General features: G+C 38.3%; 1 protein-coding gene across 2 annotated transcripts in view; it reads right to left on the reverse strand.

Moving 5' to 3' along the window:
• Nucleotides 1-826: 826 nt before the first annotated feature.
• The window catches only part of LOC136400341 (guanylate-binding protein 6-like), a 52953-nt gene continuing 30199 nt past the window's right edge, over nucleotides 827-23580 (reverse strand). The window contains exons 5-10 of one of the 2 annotated variants that reach the window (XM_066376847.1): nucleotides 10872-11117; nucleotides 9899-10179; nucleotides 8918-9130; nucleotides 7793-7895; nucleotides 7265-7458; nucleotides 827-6264 (exon numbers count right to left, since the gene is read on the reverse strand). In XM_066376847.1, coding sequence (XP_066232944.1) covers nucleotides 6043-6264; nucleotides 7265-7458; nucleotides 7793-7895; nucleotides 8918-9130; nucleotides 9899-10179; nucleotides 10872-11117 — 1259 coding nt within the window. In that variant the 3' untranslated portion in view covers nucleotides 827-6042. The remainder of the gene's footprint in view (nucleotides 6265-7264; nucleotides 7459-7792; nucleotides 7896-8917; nucleotides 9131-9898; nucleotides 10180-10871; nucleotides 11118-23580) is intronic. The other variant, XM_066376846.1, reaches the window with a different exon arrangement.

Consider the following 23580-nt stretch of genomic DNA (forward strand, 5'->3'; position numbering starts at 1 on the left):
ATGTATTGGATCCTTAGGACTTAATAATGAGTACCCCTGAAGAAGCATGCAATTATATTTTCAGGAAATATAAATTAGATGAAGTGAAAGTAAAGAAAGACTGTTGGTTCCTATACGAACAGTTCTTAATCACTAGCAGGAAAAAAATATTGTTTATTACTGCCTACATAGTATTATTTATTTTTAAGGTCCTTATACATTGTAAGCTTCATAAAGAAAAGAGCTTTATCTGTCTCATTCCTTTCTTTTTTCATAGAGGCCAGAAAATGATGAAGTATATAATGAAAATTGAGGTGACAGTTCAAATAAATAATTCTAATAGTTAATGCTTATAAAAAATATGTATAAGTTATTAATTAAATACAAATATTTTTTTTATTTTTTAAAATTTATGATGCATTAGTTTCCTATTATTGCTATAACAAATTACCACAAAATTAGTATCTAAAAATAACACAGATTTATTCTTTTAAAGTTCTGGAAGTCAAAGGTCAAAAATGGGTTAGCAAGGATGCTTTCCTTTTAGAGGCTCTTAGCGAGAATCTTTCCTTACCTTTTCTAGCTTCAGAAGATATATTCTTTTCCTTGGCCTTCCGGCACTTTTTTTTTTTTGTATTTTTCTGAAGCTGGAAATGGGGAGGCAGTCAGACAGACTCCCGCATGCGCCTGACCGGGATGCACCCGGCACGCCCACCAGGGGGTGATGCTTTGCCCATCCGGGGCGTCGCTCTGTTGCAACCAGAGCCATTCTAGCACCTGAGGCAGAGGCCACAGAGCCATCCTCAGCGCCTGGGCCAACTTTGCTCCAGTGGAGCCTTGGCTGCGGGAGGGGAAGAGAGAGACAGAGAGGAAGGAGAGGGGGAGGAGTGGAGAAGCAGATGGGCGCTTCTCCTGTGTGCCCTGGCCGGGAATCGAACCCAGGACTCCTGCATGCCAGGCCGATGCTCTACTACTGAGCAAACCGGCCAGGGCTCCTTCTGGCAATTTTAAAGACAACAATGCCGTATCTTTCAATCTCTCTCACTTTTATGTCCCGCTGACATTTTTTCTGAATTTTAACCTCCTGCTTCCTTCTTATAAGGACCCCTGTGATTACAAGGGTCCACTTGAGTCATGTACCTATTTCAAGAGCTTTAACTAGATCACATCTGCAAAGCCTTATAACCACATAAAGAAATATACTCACAAGTCTAGCAATTATCTATGGACATCTTTGGGGAGCCATTATTTTGCCTTCTATATAGAATGTCTCTAAGGGATTAAAACAACTGTTGAATTTCAACTCTCAATGGGAACAGATATTTCTGTAGAATAGCTTGCTTTTCCATTGAACCTTATCATGTACCGGCTGCATATTCATTACTGTATGGTTTCTTTCTTTAAAAAGGTAAATTCATTTTTTCTTCTGAATGCTTGAAATCACAACTGGATAAAGCAGTTTAAAACCTCTGGTGCAGGTGTATTAACAATCTCACAGAGGCAGATTCTATAACCCCCCAACTCACAGAGGAGGAAATGTACATAGAAAAGTTTCTCTTCCACTGCTAGCTTTTAAATGATCTTAGAGACCCTGATCTGGTTTCTAAAATGCAAACTACCTGTCACCTCTTCCAACATTTGACACATTTATGTAATTCTTGCAATTTAAAACAATCATGTATACATCATCTTTTTGTCTTTACTATAGAAGTTTATGTAGCACATTCCATGCCTAAACATATTCCGAGGGATGCACACAAAAACGTGACAAACTGTCCTCAGATGAACTTTACTATCTAACTGAAAACAAATACTAGACCCAAGTTAGTTGTAATTGGGCAAAGACTCACTTATTACCTGAATTCATGTGTCCCTACTTTAATAGGGAGTCTGTGAGTCTATCAGTATCTGGGTATCAATGCCCAGTTAGATTCCAAATCAGGATTTCTTAAGTGTTAGATATTGCTGTGTCTTCAAAGCATATGAACTTGAGTAAATAGCCAGTGGTCCCCTAAAGGGAGGGAAGGAGGAATAATTTTCATTATTCTTGTTCTGGAGTTCTAGGGTCCTTCTTCCTGAGGACCCAGCTTCTCCTTCCTAAGGAACCCCTTCTTCCAGATGATGAGTTTGAGGTCTGAAATTGGTTCAGATCAAAAGATTGTAACAATTAACTGAGGCTATAAATCAATAGCCTCTTCATAAACCATCCTTGACTGCACTGATTATTTTCATCCTGTCCTTCTTGACCATGCTCTATTCATCATCTTCTGAATGTTCCATGGTCAGACCTAGCAGGATATCACCTCAGCCTTGGTGCTCAATAATCACTGCATCAACTTGACTTCTGATATTTAAGTGCCAACACCTGGCCTCTATGTGTTGGTATCTCTCATGTTCTACACCACCAAATGCCCTGTTCTGTAGTGGCACGATGGACAACCTGCACTGGCATGCAGCGGACAGGCCACCATGGAATGTTTTAAAGATAAAGGGATCCATCCTTCTCACCAGCACATGTTCTTATTTTTGGTAATTCTGCTTCTAACATCTAAAAGCTGTGATTCAGAAATAGAAAATAGAGGACAAACTGGCTGAGATTTCAAAGAATCACCAGAAATTTTATACCTTAGTTCTGAAGTAAATATGGGGATTAAAAAAACAAAGCCAAAATGAAAATATTAGGATGCAAACTTTGTGCTTTCTGGAACTCTGATTCTTAGCCTTAAGCCTCTTATTGAAATTGGCTGTGATTTCTAGAATTAATGAACAATTTATCATCTAGTGGTCAATTTTATATCTTATTAATATTTATTATTAGTATAATATTTTGAATTTCTTTCTTATTTATGAATAGGTAATACAAATTGTCTTATTAAATTCAAAAGACAGAATTTATAACGAAAACTATGGGTCCTTCCACTTTGGATCTCACTCATGTTAGTAATTTTCATAAATTATTTTTATTTCCACAGAAGGCACATTATACACACTGCTTTGCACTTATTTTTTCATATTAAAATATATTTTTAAAGTTTTCTTTCTGTATTAGTATAGATAGACCCCACGTCAAATTATTTAATGACTACCTAGAATTCCACTACATGTCTGTACTAAACTTTATATTATCAATCTCTCCATTAAAAATAATGCTGCTTATTATGTTGTGATGGGCACAAAACATAATCAACAGTTCAAATGCTATAGAAATGTTTATCTGATACCTATGTATTCTTATTGATCAATGTCACACTGTTAAAATTAATTTCTAAGTAAAATAGTAAAGTAGTACAACCATTATGGAAGAAAGTATGGTGGTTCCTCAAAAAACTGAAAATAGAACTACCTTATGACCCAGCAATCCCTCTACTGGGTATATACCCCCAAAACTCAGAAACATTGATACGTAAAGACACATGCAGCCCCATGTTCATTGCAGCATTGTTCACAGTGGCCAAGACATGGAAACAACCAAAAAGCCCTTCAATAGAAGACTGGATAAAGAAGATGTGGCACATATACACTATGGAATACTACTCAGCCATAAGAAATGATGACATTGGATCATTTACAGCAAAATGGTGGGATCTTGATAACATTATATGGAGTGAAATAAGTAAATCAGAAAAAAACAAGAACTACATGATTCCATACATTGGTGGGACATAAAAACGAGACTAAGAGACATGGACAAGAGTGTGGTGTTAACGGGGGTGGGGGGAGGGAAGGAGGGAGAGGGGAAGGGGGAGGGGGAGGGGCACAAAGAAAACTAGATAGAGGGTGACAGAGGACAATCTTACTTTGGGTGATGGGTATGCAACATAATTGAATGACAAGATAACTTGGACATGTTTTCTTTGAGTATATGTACCCTGATTTATTGATGTCACCCCATTAACATTAATCAAAATTTATATTAAAAAAATTAGAAAACAAACAATGCTGCAATGGGTCTCACTTGTGTGTGTGTGTACATGCATGTGAGTCTATAATTAGGCACATGTATTTCCTAAAAGTTAACATGCAATATTAAGATATAAGTACATTAAAATGTAAGAAATATTAGGACAGTTTTTCAACAGAAGTTGTACAATTAACACTCCCTTATAAGACTTTTTTTCCCACATGTTTCTAACACAATTTGCTATAAAATTTATTGATTCTTGCCCTGGCCAGTTGGCTCAGTGGTAGAGTGTCAGCCTGGCGTGCAGGAGTCCCGGGTTCGATTCCTGGCCAGGGCACACAGGAGAAGTGCCCATTTGCTTCTCCACCCCTCCCCCTCTCCTTCCTCTCTGTCTCTCTCTTCCCCTCCCGCAGCTGAGGCTCCATTGGAGCAAAGATGGCCGGGGCACTGAGAATGGCTCTGTGGCCTCTGCCTCAGGTGCTAGGATGGCTCTGGATGCAACAGAGCGAAGCCCCAGAGGGGCAGAGCATCACCTCCTGGTGGGCGTGCCGGGTGGATCCCGGTTGGGCGCATGCGAGAGTCTGTCTGACTGCCTCCCCGTTTCCAGCTTTGGAAAAATGAAAAAAAAATTTACTGATTCTTGGTAATCTGAGGAGTGAAAAACTATATCTGGTAGTTTTTAGCTTATTTTTAAATTCTAAATAAGGCTGCGTATATTTTATTTCTTTCCTGTAAACTATCTATTCACTTATATTGAGTTTTATCTCTTTTGTAGTACTCAAATAAGTTAGCTCTTTTTCTGTGAAAGAGGTTGAAAATAGATTTTCAAAAGTGCTATTTGTCTGACCTTTTTTTTTTAGCAAAAAAAAAAATAGTTTATTTCAGTCTTATTCATTTTTATATGTATTCTATGTCTTCTGGGTTTTATGTTATGTTTAGAAAGGGCTTATAAGATTTTTAAAAATTATTTGAGATTTCCAAATTTTATGATTTCAATCTTCATGTTTAAATGTATAGTAAATCTGAAATTTACTTTGCCATACCATATATATGAGCTCTAATCTCTGTTTTCTTTAGTTGTCTATCAAGTTATTTTTGACAATTTATTCAACAGTTAATTATTTTTTACTGACTTGAAATAAAACCTTTAAGATAAATGCTTCTTCAAATTATCTGCTTCTATCTCTAGAGCATGTAAAATGTTCTATAGCTTCATCTGTATTGTTAGGGTTAGGGCTGCTCTGGTCTGATTAATGCAGCTCTAAAACAGGTTTTCATGTGGAGAGATGTGATTCCTCTTTTTTATTCTTAACTCTATCACCCTGACAATTATTAAAGGATTTGAAACATTTTAATTTAAACTTGTCTGAAGGTAGAAGTCTACCTTTTTAAATTGAGGTACAATTGACATATAGCACTATGATAATTTCGTATATACAACACAATAATTCAGTATCTGTTTATACTGTAAAATTATCACAAAAACAAGTCTAGGTAACACTGATCACCCTACAAACTTACAGAATTTTTTTTTGCAATGAGAATGTTTTAAGATCTATCTTAGCAACTTCAGATATGCAATAGAGTATTAATAACTATAATCATCATGTTGTACACTACATACTTGTGACATTTATTTTACAACTGAAAGTTTGTTCCTATTGACTCCCTTCACTCATTTCACCTACCTTGTCCTTATAAAAACAATTTTAAACCTCAGAATACATTAAAGTTATAAATGAATTAAGGAAGAACTTATTTCAATATATATTAAGTGCCCAAAGGGAAATATTTTAGGTTTGGTGGGTCATACAGTGATTGTTGCAACTACTTCACTCTGCTGTTGTGGCATGAAAGCAGTTACAGACGATATGTAAGGAAATGGGCGTAGTGGTGTTCCCATAAAACTTTATTTACAATAACAGGCAGCTGGACAGATTTAACCTGTAGGCCAAAGTTTGCCAACTTCTGTAATAGTTTCTTGGCTTTCTATTTAAATGAATAAAATTGACTCAACCTATCTAAGTATGTCAGGCACTGATATCTTAGTAGGCACTTTTTATGTTTAAAACTTTTGCGAATGAAACTTAAAAACATACACACCAAAAATAGGACAGAGCATATATGCTCATTCTACAATTTCATTTAAAAAAATGCTAATCCTACTTAAACAGTGAACTCAGAGCCTTCAGACCCATCCCAATTAGATTAGCAGGAATAGATAGGACTGCAGTGGCTTGATCGGCAAATGTGTCCAGGGCCTGTGATATAAAAGGAGTTTTACTCTTTTTAGTATTTTCAATCATACTTCTCAGATGATTTATTTCTGCCTTCATTTCATCAGCTTTCTTCTTAAATCCATTATTAAGAAATTCCTCTTGGGTCTAAAACAAAGGGTGTGGAGAGACAGAAATTTGCTTTTGAAAATTGTTAATTCTCAAGAGTAAGATTTTCTATGCAAGAATGTTATTAAATTTTCTTTATTTTATACATAAAAGTATTCTCTCTTATTAGATCATCAGAGGATAGTATTTGAAGCAGACACTATCTTCTGGGTTAGACCTGAATAGTGAGAGGAAGGATAGTTTTCAACCTTATTAATAATCACGCACCATTAGGGTCTTGCTCAGATACTAAGCCAGGCTTGAGGCAAATGGAATAATATGTTCCACAAAAGTATTAATTAGGTGGGAGACATCAGTCCACTTGCACAAATTTTCAGTCTGCTTTGAATGGCCTGGTCCCTCATTTTGTGGCAACAATAGGAACATATAGCTGATCAAGAAATCTGATGTAAACACCTCTAGATGAGAAAAAAGAAAATTCCCCCAATGCTATGTGATGACTTAGGCAAACTATCCATAGCTGGAGCCAACTGAAGCTGGTTTAGAAGGTGTGGGTTCCCCGTATTTCTATGTCTGGACATATCTGATAGTTTTAGGCAAGCATGAATCCAAATCAGGGGTTTTGCTGGTAGTAACTTCTTGATAATTGACAGTGATCTTGGTGAAGTACTCTACTGGTGCTTATATTAAAAACACCAGGTTGGAATATCTACTTGATAATCTAAAAAACCTTGTTTAATTAGGGCTCCACGAGATTATCCTAGAAACGCACTACTGTAGCAACTCAAACATTGCACAGGCAATTTATATTCATCAGGGACTTGGAGGAGCCAAGGTCACCTTGGACTCCTGAGAGTCTCAGTGTGGAGCAAAACTCAGAGGCCTTTAGGAAAGCCAGGATTCAGTACTTCTGGTGAATCAAATGCACTAAATAGCAGCAGTGGTTCTCTTTTAAATTTTTCTTTAATTTTCACCCATTCCTTTCTCATTAACCAGGGCGATGACCATCAGCAACTACTGAGGCCAGGGCCGGCCTTACCTTCAGCTTGTGTTCCAGTGTCTTCGTCTGTTCTTTCAGAGCCTCGTCTCTTTCCCACTCCAGCTTCTCTCTCAGTTGGACCATGTTTTCCTGAAGGCTTCTATTTTGCGCCTCCATCTGCTGCTGCTGCTCCCAGTGTTTCTGTCTCAGCCACTCCTTCTCCATCTCAGCTGCCTCCTTCCTGGCCCGCTCCTCTGCCCCAGGGAGGTGTTAGAAAGAGAAGAAAGTAAAAGATCAGGCCTAAACTCTACCATCTTGATATCAGAGAGCAAATCAGATTTGAAAGGGAGGATGAGGAATCTCAGATTTCACCTGATTACGGCTACACCATCAAGAGCTGCGTTGAGAATGTGATGGGAAAGGCCTTCGGATCTGCCTGATGTATAACCACAGCTCTGCTTGTTATTTTCAAATTTGGCAGGAGAAGGGCAACTTTGGTGTTTTGGAAAAATCTTCATGTGATCTGTCAGAGGGCACTGCAGGGACCTCCCCTCCCCCCAATACTGAGAGTTGGGTTGTGCCCCATACCTTCTATGGCCTTCTGCCCTTGGGTCAGGGTTCTATCTGCCTGCAGGATGGATTTCTCTATTGGCATCTGTGACTGCAGGAAGTCTTGGAAGACTTCTTTTGCCTGAGGAACCAAGAAGAAATGAAGAACTTGGAGTTCCACTGAGGAGATTTGTTCTGTGCAAACAAGTCTATTCATGTCATTTTTACTTTTTATTTAAAATGCTCCAAAGTGTCCAAGCCCCTTACTGTGGACAGAGACTTTGTATATCTTCTTCCAGCCCCTCTTCCAACAGTAGTTGTCTCCACATGCCCTACCTTTCAGCCAGTCAGAATTATGTGCAGCTGTACAAACCCATAATCTCTTGGTGCTTTTATGTATTTGCATGTTTACTTGGGGTACTTCCCTTTGGATAACTTCTCAACCTGGACAACATGTACACATACTTCAAAATTTATATCCCTGTCCTCTTCTGGCAGGTTTTATAGACTATATGTCCAATGTGAAATGCAGACTCTAATCTATACTGCTGTTCTCTCTAGCCGCTTGCTAGAAGTATGACTTGAAGCAAGTTATATAATCTGCTTTCTAATTCACATCTATAAAAAAATGTGAGCAATAAAGGTAAGTGCTTCATAACATTTTTTTGGAAGACTAAAATAAAATTTTAAGAGAAAGAGATTAACACTCTGCCTACAGAGATTAGCAGTTCAATATGTTAATTGTATTTTTACTATTACATTTATTACCATTACCAGTGCACACCAGGGTCAAAGGTTCGTGTTATCACTCTATGTAACTGTCGATTAATTTGGTTCTCTCTCTCATGTTGATCAGCTGTGAGTACAAAATTCAGACATTCCATCACAGATACTCAATACTTAGTACACTAAATTTCATATTGCTGGATGGAGAAATAATTATTTCTCTTCTGTATCTTGTGGATCTCACAAATCCATACTCAGCTTTTAGAATAAACATTTCTTCTCTCTTCAGTAGGAAAGACCAAACATTCAGCTTGAAAGCTAAACAGGCATGCTATCCCCATGATCTCATATTACCCACAAGGCTACTGTGCTCTCAGATTTTCAGGCGTGCCTCTTGACCTTCATCTGTGGGATCCCCATGCTCCCCTCCCTCCTCACCTTCACTCCTTTCCTGGGTACTTCCCAATAGCGCCGTTCAATCCTTTCCTTTGCTCTCCTGTAGTTCTCGTGCCCTCCGGGAACAGAGAAATTTCCCTTCGAAATAGCATCCATTAGAGCCATTGAAAGCTGATCCAGTGTATTCTGGCAGTATTTAATAGAAGCCTCTTTATTCTTCTGCAAGAAACTCTCTTTTTTATTCTTTATGATATCCTGCAAGAGAAATGTAAACAGGAATCATCAGTCAAAAGGAACAGAGGAGATAAAATTCTGAAGAATCTAGTAGTTGGATACTCTTAAGAATGTACTTATTGGTCCAATGTATTAGTTGGTCCTCTTAAGAATGTACTTATTGATCAATACCCTGTTAAATTTAATTTTCTAAATAAAAGTAAAAAAAAAGAAACAAAGAAAAAGTATCCTAAGTAGAGCAGCACAACCAATGTAGCAATAATCAAGAGATTTATTTCTAACTCTGAAAACTCTCTGCAAGACCCTGCTAAAGCTTCTTAACCTTCCTGGGCCTCAGCTTCCTCTGTGAAATGTTGAGATTGCATATATATACTTTGTGGTTCCCAGCAACTGTACCATTCTGTGATTTTTATCTTCTATAACAATCATACAACCAGAAATACTATAAATAATTACATGTTAAGAGAGTCAGTCTAAGGAAACAGTGTCTAGGAGTAGGAGTGCATATATCCAGAGAGCAGCCAGCTCGGGAATGACTTTCGGGGATTATGAAATCATGCCACACTTCACTAAAGAAGACACTGATGCTGATTTTGCTTGAGAGATCTTGAATAACTTTCTCCAGTTTGAGGAAAAAGAAGTAAATATAGTTCTCTAGAATTCTCCCTCTCAGGAGAATTCAGTCTACTTTAGTCTGAATAGGAGATGAGCTATGAAATAAATATGTAGACCGGCAGGCATCATTCGAGAAGGACGAGAATAAGGAGGACAAATGCTAAGACAAAGTACCATAAGCTTCTTCTGGAACTCCCTCTGGTCATCCTTGAAGGAGTTCTCCATGAAGATTGCAATGGCTTCCCTCTCACAGGCCATGTGCACATCCAGCAGCTCCTGGAGCGTGTCTGTGGGGAAGCTCACTCGCTGCGCCACCTGCTGGCTGTAGTGCTCGGCTGCCTTCTGCACGGCCGCTGAGTTCTCAATCTGGGCCAGAGCTGTCACAGCGTTCTCCAAACAAGGCACTGATCCTTTGTTGATGGTATCTACGTAAGTCACCACCAGAGTCCCCAACCCTGTAAGAAACAGAGAATAGGGTTCAATGCCAATTTATACTCAGTGAGATCCAAGATTCTGAGATCACAATTCTGAAACTACACACACACATCCACACACACCTACTTATTTCTATCATCACTTTAATTTGCACATTTACTCACTATTCCTGTGTTCTCCAGGCCATCATATTAAACAAATGTTAAATTCCTACCCTCATCTAACATAATCAGAAGTTTCTGTGAATAATTATTACACATTACACAGATAAAGGAAAAATAAACTACACAGATAAAGAAGAAGGATAGTTTTGATAATAATCATTCTTAATTCTTAAGCTTTCAATAGATTTTCAAATACTCAGATATGTATTTTGGACTAAAATAACCTCCCAAGAAGTGTCTTTGAGGAAAACACTTAATATATAGGAATTCCCCTGAAAATACAATGTACTTTGTTTTTATTCCTAGTTCATGGTTTTATTATCAGTGATGGCTTCTTCTTAAATGTGGGACTCCAGGGTATATCAGTGATAATATTTGGAAAGGAATTTGTTAATCCTATAGCAAAAGACACATACATATTTCTCTTTGGAGTATGAATATTATAAATACACATTTTTATGTAAAATAAAACTACTAAAAACCATGTATTATAAATAGTTAACCCATATTAGACCATCAGAAATATGGTTTTGTAAAAGGACACTCACGGTTCCCAGTAACTTGGACTCCTTCCCTGAGGGTCTTAGTCCTTGCATGGGTGAAGATGTAATTACAGAAGTTTTCCGATTGTTTCCGGAACTTAGGATCCAGTTGACTTTCCAAAATATTATCAATATGGGCTAGGAGCTCTGTTTCTTTTGTTGGCCGGTCAAAGACAAAACACTTCCGTTTTGGAAAAAAATGCCTGATACACTCCTTAAGTATGTTGGAACTTTTAGCCTTGGGATTTAGACCTGGAGTAAATAAAAAACATAGTTACAGTCAGCATGGTCCTGGTACAAGGCAGCAAAGATTTTTATGAATGGGATTGTTGATCATTGGAGACTTTTATACTCACTGAATTTCTTTAACATATTCTTACAAATTATAAAATAAATTCATATGAATGACAAATTACTGGAGAGAAATTTTAGGACACATCTACCTGAGGGAAAAAATTATGGCTCATATCCACAAAACCAAACATGGTAACTGATCTATTAGATGTTTATCAAATGAGTGATTTAATGAATGATGGTCAAATATCAATTTCTGATATACTTCAATCAATGTTGAAAGTAGTAAACTGTAGGAACAAAATGAGGAGGAGCTACAAAGATAATGGAGGAATGATTACCATAGGACATAGGATACCTTGTTCAGTTAAGAAAAACTTCATTGACTGAATTTGCATACTACAAATAAGATTAGCTATTTGTTTTATATAGAAAGTCTGAAAGCTACACACTACCTAAATGTAATTTGAAAAAGTCATCAGTACTCCAGAAATACTTTGGTTTTGCCAAACAATCACTTACTTAAATACAATTATTTGAAATAATTTATTAACTTAAAATAATGACACAGTGAATAAATATGTTAGCACAGGGGTCCCCAAACTATGGCCCGCGGGCCACATGCGGCCCCCTGAGGCCATTTATCTGGCCCCCGCCGCACTTCTGGAAGGGTACCTCTTTCATTGGTGGTCAGTGAGAGGAGCATAGTTCCCATTGAAATATTGGTCAAAAAAAAATATATATTGGTCAGTTTGTTGATTTAAATTTACTTATTTTTTTATTTTAAATATTGTATTTGTTCCCGTTTTGTTTTTTTACTTTAAAATAAGATATGTGCAGTGTGCATAGGAATTTGTTCATAGTTTTTTTTATAGTCCGGCCCTCCAACGGTCTGAGGGACAGTGAACTGGCCCCCTGTGTAAAAAGTTTGGGGACCCCTGTGTTAGCATAAAAAGAGGACATAGGCCCTGGCCGGTTGGCTCAGTGGTAGAGCGTCGGCCTGGCGTGCAGAAGTCCCAGGATCGATTCCCGGCCAGGGCACACAGGAGAAGCACCCATCTGCTTCTCCACCCCTCCCCCTCTCCTTCCTCTCTGTCTCTCTCTTCCCCTCCCGCAGCCGAGGTTCCATTGGAGCAAAGATGGCCCGGGCGCTGGGGATGGCTCCTTGGCCTCTGCCCCAGGCGCTAGAGTGGCTCTGGTCGCGGCAGAGCGACGCCCCGGAAGGGCAGAGCATCGCTCCCTGGTGGGCAGAGCGTCGCCCCCTGGTGGGCGTGCCGGGTGGATCCCGGTCGGGCGCATGCGGGAGTCTGTCTGACTGTCTCTCCCCGTTTCTAGCTTCAGAAAAATACAAAAAAAAAAAAAAAAAAAAAAAAAAGAGGACATAATGAGGGAAATTAAATAAAAAAACTGGCTATTGTAAGAAATTATAAAAATGTTGTTCTAGTTCCAGATGGCGATGTAAGAAGATACTCAACTCACTTCCCAAAGGCACACCGAATCTACAGCTACGTATGGTAACAACTTCTTCTGAGGTGAAAAACAAAACCTAAAAACTGGTGGAGCAGTCCCCTCACATCTGGCAAATGAGAGGGAAACCACATTGAAGTAGGTAGGAGAAGCTGAGACACAATATCACCTGAAAACCCACTCCAGGCACAGCCACTCACAGTCTGGGAAGAACCCAAATCCTAGAACTTCTCTCTGAAGAATAAAGTGTTTGTGTTCCAAGTTTTAAGACCAGCACCTGAGATGAGCCTCCAAAACATCTGGCTTTGAAAATCAACAGGCCTTATCCCTACTAGACCCATGGGGCTAAGGTGAGCTCTTAAAAGGCTCACGTGCAGACTCATCCATTCCAGGACTCAGTGCAGAAACAAATCTTAGAAAACACTTTGAAAAATAATTATTTGCTAATTTTAAAGTATTAGTCTAAATGGCAGTGGGCTGCTGGGATACTCTGGAGATGGAGGATTGTGGGTGCCATCTTCCTGTTCTCTAACACCTTTAGCCTGAGGGGCAGGTTTCTGATTTGGCACACTTACAGGGGACTATTGAGGTGGTCTCGAGAAATTGACACAATTTTTATACTCTATCTTTATTTTATTCTAGCTCACTGGTATCTTCCAGAAAGGACCCTATACCTTGTCATGTGTCCTGATTTCTGTGGTTGCTGTCAGGAGACACCTCTACATCTCCTGGCTCTGTTTCCCAGTGTGTCTTATACTTGCGGGTTCCACAGGACTGTAACCAAGGGAGAAAGGGTTCTTAAACAACTACTACCCCCAAGACAGAGCCAAAGGAAGCAGACACAGGAGCTCAGTCTTTCTGTGAAAGATACCTATTGGTTTACCTTCACATCTGCAGCCTGAGGGGCAGGTTTCTAATTAAACAAATATATAAGGGTCTGCTGTAATCTTCTCCAGAGACCTCTGAGGACAGGCACTATATTCATGCTGTTACTCTGCCCCATTCCAGAGCACCAGTATCTCTCGGAAGGGAGTTCTTATTTGGGTTCCATGCCCCAACTTTTATATTTAGTACCCCAGTTTTTGTGGCTGCCACCCAGGGGTACTTCTTGATTGCTTAGACCCATTATCCACAAGTGCTTGTGTTCCTGGGTCCCATGAGACTGTACAAATAAGGCCACCACCCCCAAAATAGTACACAGACATCAGGTTAAAACACAGCCCCAGTTGTTTTTTGTTTTGTTTTGTTTTTGTTTTTTAAAGTCCCACTAGCTTGTCTTGGAGTTTTGGCCATAAGGGCAGAAATCAAGTTTAGCTCAATTAAAGGATATGGAGTTGCTTTCAGGGAACACAGATTGGGGGACACCATCTTTGCAGTCTGTCTCTGCCTTGCTAGATCTTACCAGCATCTCCCAGAAAGGAGCTTATACATTTGTCACGAGCCCCAATTTTTGTGACTGCTGCCCAGATCATCAGGTTCTGGTGGCTTATGAGGCTTATGCTTTTGTTCTCATAAGACTATATATTTATTTGCATACTTTTGGGTATTATTCTTAAGTGGGAAGCAGGGAGGTGGAGAGACAGACTCCTGCGTCCACCTGACTGCAATCCACCTGCCAAACCCAGTAGGGGGCCAGCTCTGCCCATCTGCGGCTATTGCTCCATTGCAACCCGAGCCATGTTAGTGCCCGAGGCATGGCCATGGTGCCATCTTCAGTGCCTGAGCCCACTTGCTCCAGTGGAGCCTTGGCTGCAGGAGGGAAAGGGAGAGAAAAAGAGAGACAGAGAAGAGGAGAGGAGAGGGGTAGAGAAGCAGATGGTCACTTCTCCTGTGTGCCCTGACCAGAAATCAAACCTGGGACATCCACATGCTGGGCCAATGTCACCACTGAGCTAACCAGCTAGGGCCTATTTATTTGCATTTTAAAAAATCTTCTGGCTCTGGCCGGTTGGCTCAGCGGTAGAGCGTCAGCCTAGCGTGCGGAGGACCCGGGTTCGATTCCCGGCCAGGGCACACAGGAGAAGCGCCCATTTGCTTCTCCACCCCTCCGCTGCGCTTTCCTCTCTGTCTCTCTCTTCCCCTCCCGCAGCCAAGGCTCCATTGGAGCAAAGATGGCCCGGGCGCTGGGGATGGCTCTGTGGCCTCTGCCTCAGGTGCTAGAGTGGCTCTGGTCGCAACATGGTGACGCCCAGGATGGGCAGAGCATCGCCCCCTGGTGGGCAGAGCGTCGCCCCTGGTGGGCGTGCCGGGTGGATCCCGGTCGGGTGCATGCGGGAGTCTGTCTGACTGTCTCTCCCTGTTTCCAGCTTCAGAAAAATGAAAAATAAATAAATAAATAAATAAAATAAAATAAAAAAATCTTCTGCCTGCAGATATGACTTCTAATCAGTCTGAATCTAGGTGCAGTTTTCCTTTTGGGTCAAAGAGAAATCATATCACACCCTAAACTAATGGGTGTGACAATAAAACAAAATAAGCTTCTGGGAATCACAGAGGTTTGAGAAACAAGCAAGAGTTAGGGTAGGGCTGAACAATAAGGCTCATATTCTATACAAGGCCACTACTTAATGAACAGGACAGGTGGTCGTTTCATCTAAAGCAGTGGTAGTCAACGTGGTCCCTACCGCCCACTATTGGGCTTTCCAGCTTTCATGGTGGGTGATAGTAAGTTGTTTTATAAAGATTTATTCTGCTAAACTTAGCAAAAATCCAACATAAAGTACTTGGTAAGTAATTATTATTATATGCTTTAACTTGCTGTAATTCTGCTTTATAAATTTTATAAAGTAAAGTTACTTTCCTACTTTATAAATCACCATTACTGTGGAACTAGTGGGTGGTTAGAAAATTTTACTACTAACAGAGATACAAAAGTGGGCAGTAGGTATAAAAAGGTTGACTATCCCTGATCTAAGGCCTAGAAACCAACAAGAGAATTAAGCAAGATGTGGAAACACAGGAACATGTTCCAAATGTGATAGCAAGAGAAAACCTCAGGAATATAAAGAAAGCTAAATGAATTTGAGATAGGTAATTTACCCAATAAAAAGTTGAAAGTAATGGTCATAAATATGCTCATCAAATGAAAGAAGAATAGATGAACACAGTGGGAAATTTAACAAAGAGTTACACAATATTAACAGGTACCAAACAGAACTCACAGAAAGGAACAATATAATAAATAAACTGAAAAATATATTAGAAAGGTTCAATAGCAGACTAGATGAAGCAGAAGAAAAGACAAGTGAATTTGAAGACAGGGAAAAAGAACTCACCCAATCAGAGCGACAAAAAAGAAAGAAGATTTCAAAATGGCAACATAGGAAGACTCTAAACTCACCTCCTACCATGAACACGCCAAATGTACACCTACATATAGAATAATTCTTCCTGAAAAAATGAGGGCTGACTGAACAGTTTTTAAAAATTTTTTATTAATTTTAATTATGTTAACATGGATACAAGTGTCCCACTCAATATAACACAATTAACACCACTCCATGCCTCATTACACCCCTTTTACCCCCCTTCCCTTAACTCCCTTGCCCCTTCCCTCTGGGATTTTCTGTCCTGTTATCTGTATCTATGTGTTATGTATATATAATTTTACTAATCCTTTCACCTTCTCTTGTCCCATCACATCATCTCCCTTCCCTCTGACAGCTGTCCCTCTGCTCCCTGTGACCCCACCTGTCTCTTTTCCATTCCTCAGTTCACTTTATTCATTAGATCCCACATATAAGTGAGATCATATGATATTTGTCTTTCTCTGCCTGGCTTTATTTCACTTAGCATAATAGTCTCCAAGTCCATCTATGCCATTGCAAAAAGTAAGAGTTCCTTCTTTTTTTGTGGCCACATACTGTTCCATTGTATATATGTAGCACAGCTTTTTAATCCACTCGTCCACTGACGGACACTTGGGATGTTTCCAGATCTTGGCTATTGTAAAGCTTTTGCACAACAACATAAAAAGGACTATACAGAGAAGTATAGAAGAGATAGAAATATGATACTCATGTGAACCCTATTCAGAGAAGGAGAACTGCCATAGAATAATATCTCTGAGGGGCCAATAGGCAGACCTGTTTACTCTAGGACACATACACACACACACACACACACACACACACACAGAGATTTAAAAACCACTCAGACTATATAAAACATTTATTAATGACTAGGTGCCTGTCAAATGTTTGGGGAACTGCAGGAACTCTCCAGGATCTGTGGGCACTCTCTGAGATCAGTGGTGCCAGCAAACACCATTGTTTATGTTTCCCCTCCTTAAAGTAATGGCGACAGAGCTCAGTACATGGGTTCTAGCCAGTCTGCAAGGCCTATACAGTGTGGCTCAGGGCCACCATGCAAGGTCTGCTGTAGCCCTGACCAGTGACCACCCTAAGACAAACCAGAGTCATGTTTCCAGGGTCATCTCAGCAAGTGCCCACTTCAGCCCCAGACAGTTGGCTCCCCAGAATTTCCAACAACTCCACTCTCTGGATGACCTCAGACAACATCCACTACAGCCCTAGCCAGCCAGCTCCCCCAAACTCTCCAGAGATCCATGTCCCAGGCTGCCTCAGCCAGCATCTGCTGTACTCTCAGGGAACCCCTGAAGCCCTGTACATTCAACCACCTCAATCACCAGCCAGCCAGACACCCAGGTACTGCACAGATACACCCCAGTTGACCAGACCAAACCACCCAACTCATGCAATCTACACAGTAGTCACTCCTACACAAAGTCACTCCTTCAAAATCAGAAGAGATATCTTTTATCTAACCCATAGAAGCAAACACAGAGAGTAAAGCAAAAGGAGAAGATAGAAGAATATGTTCCAAAAGAAGGAAAAGGAAAAAAACCCTACTGAAACAGAGATAAGTATTCTGGCTGATAAAGAATTCAAATTCTCAAAGAAAACCAGAGAGAAGGTGATGGAAGACAATTTGACTTTGGGTGAGGGGTATGCAACATAATCAAATGTCAAAATAATCTGGAGATGTTTTCTCTGAACATATGTATCCTGATTTATTAATGTCACCCCATTAAAATTAATAAAAAAGAATTCAAATTCTTTAAAGATATAGAACAAAATATCATCAGATTTGTATGGAACCACAAAAGAACCTGAATAGGCAAAGCAATTCTGAGAAAAAAGACTGAATTTAGAGGTATCACACTCTCTGATCAAATATCATAGAAATGTACACTTAAAACCTATAAGATCTTAATAACTAATGTCACCCCAATAAATTTAATGAAAAATAACCAATTATTGACTCAGAAGAAAGAATAGTGGATCTCACCCAATCAAAACAAAACAAAACAAAAATCCAAAAAGAATGTTTTATAAAATAAAAATAGTTAATGAAACCTCTGGGATAATGTCAGGTGCATTACTATTCACTTTATAGAGTTTCCAGAAGGAGAAAAGAGAAAAGGATAGTAAGTTGTTTTTTTAGGAAAAGTGGCTGAAAACTTTCCATTCTGGGAAAGGAAATAGAGAACCAAGTCCGAGAAACACAAAGAGTTCCAAATAAGATAAAGCAAAAGAGACCTACACCAAGACATATTACATGACAAAAGTTAGGGGAGACTCTTGAAACCGGCAAGAGGAAAACAATTAGTAACATATAAGGGACACCCATAAGGTTATCAAGCAATTTCTCAACAGAAGCTACAGGCCAAAAAGTCAGAGACAGTATTTATTTATTTATATCTATATATTTATTTATTAGCGAGAGAGACAGACAGGGACAGACAAAAAGAAAGAGAGATGAGAAGCATCAATTCTTTGTTATGGCATGTTAGTTGTTCATCCATTGCTTTCTCATCTATGCCTTGACCAGGCTGGGGGTCTCCAGCTGAGCCAGTGACCCCTTGCTCAAGCCAAGGACCTTGGACTTCAAGTCAGCAACCTTTGGGCTAAAGCCATAGAACTTGAGGTCACATCCATAATCCCACACTCAAAGAAGATGAGCCTGCACTCAAGCCAGAGACCTCAGGGTTTTGAACCTGGGTCCTTCGCATCCCAGCTCGATACTCTATCCTCTGTGCCACCATCTGGTCAGTCAAAGACAGTATATAGTTAAATTACTGAATGGAAAAAGCTTACAACACAGAATACTTGGTAAGGGTACATTCAGAATTAAAGAAGAGATATTTTCCCAGAAAAGCAAAAACTGAAACAACTCATCATTCCTAAACTGGTTTATAAAAAATCTTTATGTGGAAAATTTAAGGCCATAATCAGAAATTTTAAAAATACAGATAAGGAAAGATGTAATACATACAGGCAAATATTTAGTAAATGCAATGGATCAGCCATTTAAAAAGCTAGTATGAAGGTTAAAAGAAAAATCAAATATAAATATAAGTAGTTAGGAAATACAGAAAACAAAATGATTTAAAACACTATGTTGTAAACAAAGTATGGAGGGTGAATAAAAATGTATTATTTTTAGAATGTATTAAAACTTAAATGCCTATCAGCTTACAATAGGCTGCTACTTATAAACATATATATATATGCATATATGTATGTTTGTGTATGTATTTAGGTATATATATACATATAAATGTATGTGCATATATATACATATACATGTATGTGTGTGTGTGTGTGTATATATATATATATATATATATATATATATTTGAATGTCATGGTAACAAGTAAAAAAACCTACAAAACATGCAAAAAAAAGAGAAAGAAACCCAACATAACAGTAAAGGAAAGCAACAAATTACAGAAAAAGAAACCAAGAAAAGAAGAAAGAAACGGAAAAACTACAAAAACAACCAAAAAAATTAATAAAATTGTAATAAATACATACCTACCAATAATGCTTTTAGGCCCTGGCTGGTTGGCTCAGTGGTAGAGCGTCGGCCTGGCGTGTAGAAGTCCCGGGTTCGATTCCCGACCAGGGCACACAGGAGAAGCGCCCATTTGCTTCTCCACCCCTCCCCCTCTCCTTCCTCTCTGTCTCTCTCTTCCCCTCCCGCAGCAGAGGCTCCATTGGAGCAAAGATGGCCCAGGCGCTGGGGATGGCTCCTTGGCCTCTGCCCCAGGCGCTCGAGTGGCTCTGGTCGCGGCAGAGCAACACCCCGGAAGGGCAGAGCATCGCCCCCTGGTGGGCAGAGCGTCACCCCCTGGTGGGTGTGTCGGGTGGATCCCGGTCGGGCGCATGCGGGAGTCTGTCTGACTGTCTCTCCCGGTTTCTAGCTTCAGAAAAATACAAAAAAAAAAAAAATAAAAAAATAAATAATGCTTTTAAATTTAAATTTAAATGAGCTAAATGCTCAAATGAAGGAGCATAGGGTGGCTGAATTAATGAAAAACTATGACCCACAAGATGCTGCCTATAAGAGATTCACTAAGGATGGAAAGATACCTATAGATTATAGGTGAAGGATGGAAAATGATATTTCATGCAAGTAAAAATGAAAAGAACGCTGAGGTAGCAAAATTCATAAAAACAAAATAAACTTTAAGACAAAGACTATAAAATGATTCAAAAATAGCAGTACAAAATGATAAAATGGTCAATCCAAGAAGATAAATCATTCACAAATATTTACATACCTAATATAGAAGTATGTAAATATATTCAGAAAATATTAACAGACACAGAGAGCAGTTGACAACATAATAATAAAAGAAGACATTAATAACCCAATTAAATCAATAAATACATCATTCATACAGAAAATTAGTAAGAAACCATTGTTCTTAAACAACAAAAAAATTAACTAGATGGATGTAATAGTTATTTGCATAACATTTCATCTAAAGCATACAGGATTAATATTCTTTTCAAGAGCGTATGGAACATTCTTCAAGATAGACTGCATAATAGGCCACAGAACAAGTCTCAATATACTTAAGATGATTAAAATCACATCACATATCTTTTCTGACCACAATAGCACAACACTAGAAATATATCATAAGAAAAAAACTGGAAAAACATAAACATGTGGAGACTAATTTACATGCACTTAAAAACCAATAAATTGAAAACAATTTTAAGCAGAAAATAAAAAACTATCTTGAGACAAAAATAAAACACAACTCTCCAAAATCGATAAGATATAACAAAAGCAGTTTTATTAGGGAAGTTCATAGATATGCAAGCCTACCTCAAGAAACAAGAAAAATTCAAAATAACCAATCTAATTTTACACTTAAAGGAATTAGAAAAAGAAGAGCAAACAAAAGACAAGATTGGTAAATGGAAAGAAATAACAAAGATCAGAGTAAAAATAAACAAAATAATATAAAAGATCAACAAAATTAAGAGCTGGTTCTTTGAAAAGATAAACAAAACTGATAAGCCATAAGCCAGACTCATAAAAAAAAAAGGGATGGCACAAATTAATTAAATTGGAAATGAAACAAGAGAAATTACAACTGACATCAAAGAAATGAAAATAATCATATAAGAATCTTGTGAGCAACATCCATTTATGTTTAAAACACTCAATAAAATGAGGATAGGAGGAAAGTACCTCAGCATAATAAAGGCCATATATGACAAACCATCTGCTAATATTATATTGAATAGTGAAAAACTGAAGGCTTTTCCTCTAAAATCAGAAACAAGAAAAGGCTGCCCAGTCTATTCCACCCTTATTCAAGATAGTTTAAAAATTTTTATTTTATTTACTTATTTTTTTTATTTCTTAAGAACATATTTATTATTTTAATTTTAATTTATTGTGTCTACATGGATTCAAGTGTCCTACTGAATATAACTCCCTCACCCCCACCCCTGTGTCCTTTTTTATACCCCCTTTGCCCACTTCCTCTAACTTCCTCCCTCTGCCCTCTAGGATTTGCTATTCTGTTATCTACATCTCTGTTATATATATATAATTTCACTAATCACTTTACCTTTTCTGATCTCATCACCTCATCTCCCTTCCCTCTTACTGCTGTCCCTCTGGTCCCTGTGAACCCACCTCTGCCTCTATTCTATTCCTCTGTTCACTTTGTTCATTAGAGTCCACATATAATTGAGATCATATGATATTTTTCTTTCTCTGCCTGGCTTATTTCACTTAGCATAATAATTTCCAGGTCCATCCATGTTGTCACAAATGGTAAGATTTCCTTCTTTTTTATGGCTGCATAGTATTCCATTGTGTATATGTACCACTGCTTTTTAATCCACTCGTCCCCTGATGGACACTTGGGCTGTTTTCAGATCTTGGCTATTGTAAATAATGCTACAATAAACATGTAGGTGCATATCTTCTTTTGAATCAGTGATTTGGTATTCTTAGGATATACTCCTAAAGGTGGGATAACTGGGTCAAAAGGCAGTTCCATTTTTAATTTTTTGAGGAAATCCCATACAGTTTTCCACAGTGGCTGCACCAGTCTGCATTCCCAGCAGGTTCCCTTTTCTCCACACCCTCACCAGCACTTATTGTGCATTGTTTTGTTAATGAGCACCATTCTGACAGGTATGAGGTGATATCTCGTTGTGGTTTTAATTTGCATTTCTCTGATGATTAGTGACATTGAATACTTTTTCATATGCCTGTTGGCCATTTGTATGTCCTCTCTGGAGAAGTGTCTACTCAGTTCTTTTGTCTGTTTTTTAATTAGATTGTTGACATCCTGGTATTAAGTTTTACAAGCTCTTTATAATTTTGGTTATTAACCCCTTATCAGATGTATGGCAAATATGTTCTCCCATTGTGTAGGCTGTTTTTTTATTTTGTTCATGGTTATCTTTTGCTGTGCAGAAGCTTTTTTGTTTGATATAGTTCCATTTGTTCATCCTTTTCTTTATTTCACTTGCCCGTGGAGACAAATCAGCAAAAATGTTGCTATGAGAAATACTGGAGAGTTTACTGCTTATATATTCTTCCAAGATGTTTATGGTTTCATGACTTACATTTAACTCTTTTATCTTTTGAGTTCATTTTTGTGAATGGAGTAAGTTGGTTGTCTCATTTTTTTTGCTTGTACCTGTTCAATTTTCCCAACACCATGTATTAAAGAGACTATCTTTACTTCATTGTATACTTTTTCCTCCTTTGTCAAATATCAATTGACCATAAAAGCTTGGGTTTATTTTGGGGTTTTCTGTTCTCTTCTATTGATCTGTATGCCTGTTCTTATGCCAGTACCAAGTTGCTTTGAGTACAATGGCCTCGTAGAATAACTTGATATCAGGAAGTGTGATACCTCCCACTTTATTCTTCTTTTTCAAGATTGTTTAGGCTATTCGTGTTCTTTTTTGGTTTCATATAAATTTTTGAAATATTTGTTCTATACCTTTGAAGTATGTCATTGGTGTTTTAATGAAAATTGCATTGAATTTATAGGTTGCTTTGGGTAATATAGACATTTTAATGATGTTTCTTCTTTCTTCCTCTTGTTTGTATCTTCCTTGATTTCTTTTATCAATGTTTTAAAATGTTCAGAGTATAATTCTTTTACCTCCTTGGTTAAATTTACTCCTAGGTACTTTATATTTGTTGTTGTTGCAATCATTAATGGGATTGTTTCCTTAATTTCTCTTTCAGACAGTTTATTGTTGGTGTATAAAAATGCCTCTGATTTCTGAATATTAATTTTGTATCCTGCGACCTTGCCGAATTCATTTGTCAGGTCTAGTAGTTTTTTGACAGAGACTTTAGGGTTTTCTATGTACAATAGCATGGCATCATAAATAAGGATAATTTTACTTCTTTTCCAATTTGGTGCTTTTTATTTCTTCTTCTTGTCTTCCTGCTGTGGCTAGGACTTCCAGAACTATGTTGAATAAGATTGGTGAAAGGGGTACCTCTGACCTGTTCCTGATCTTAATGGGATTACTTTTAATTTTTGCCCATTGAGTATGATGTTGGCCATGGGTTTGTCATAGATGGCCTTTATTATGTTGAGGTATGTCCCTGTATTCTCACTTTGTTGAGAGTTTTGATCATAAATGC

The sequence above is a fragment of the Saccopteryx leptura genome, chromosome 3, assembly GCF_036850995.1.
Source record: "Saccopteryx leptura isolate mSacLep1 chromosome 3, mSacLep1_pri_phased_curated, whole genome shotgun sequence".
Classification (NCBI taxonomy): domain Eukaryota; kingdom Metazoa; phylum Chordata; class Mammalia; order Chiroptera; family Emballonuridae; genus Saccopteryx; species Saccopteryx leptura.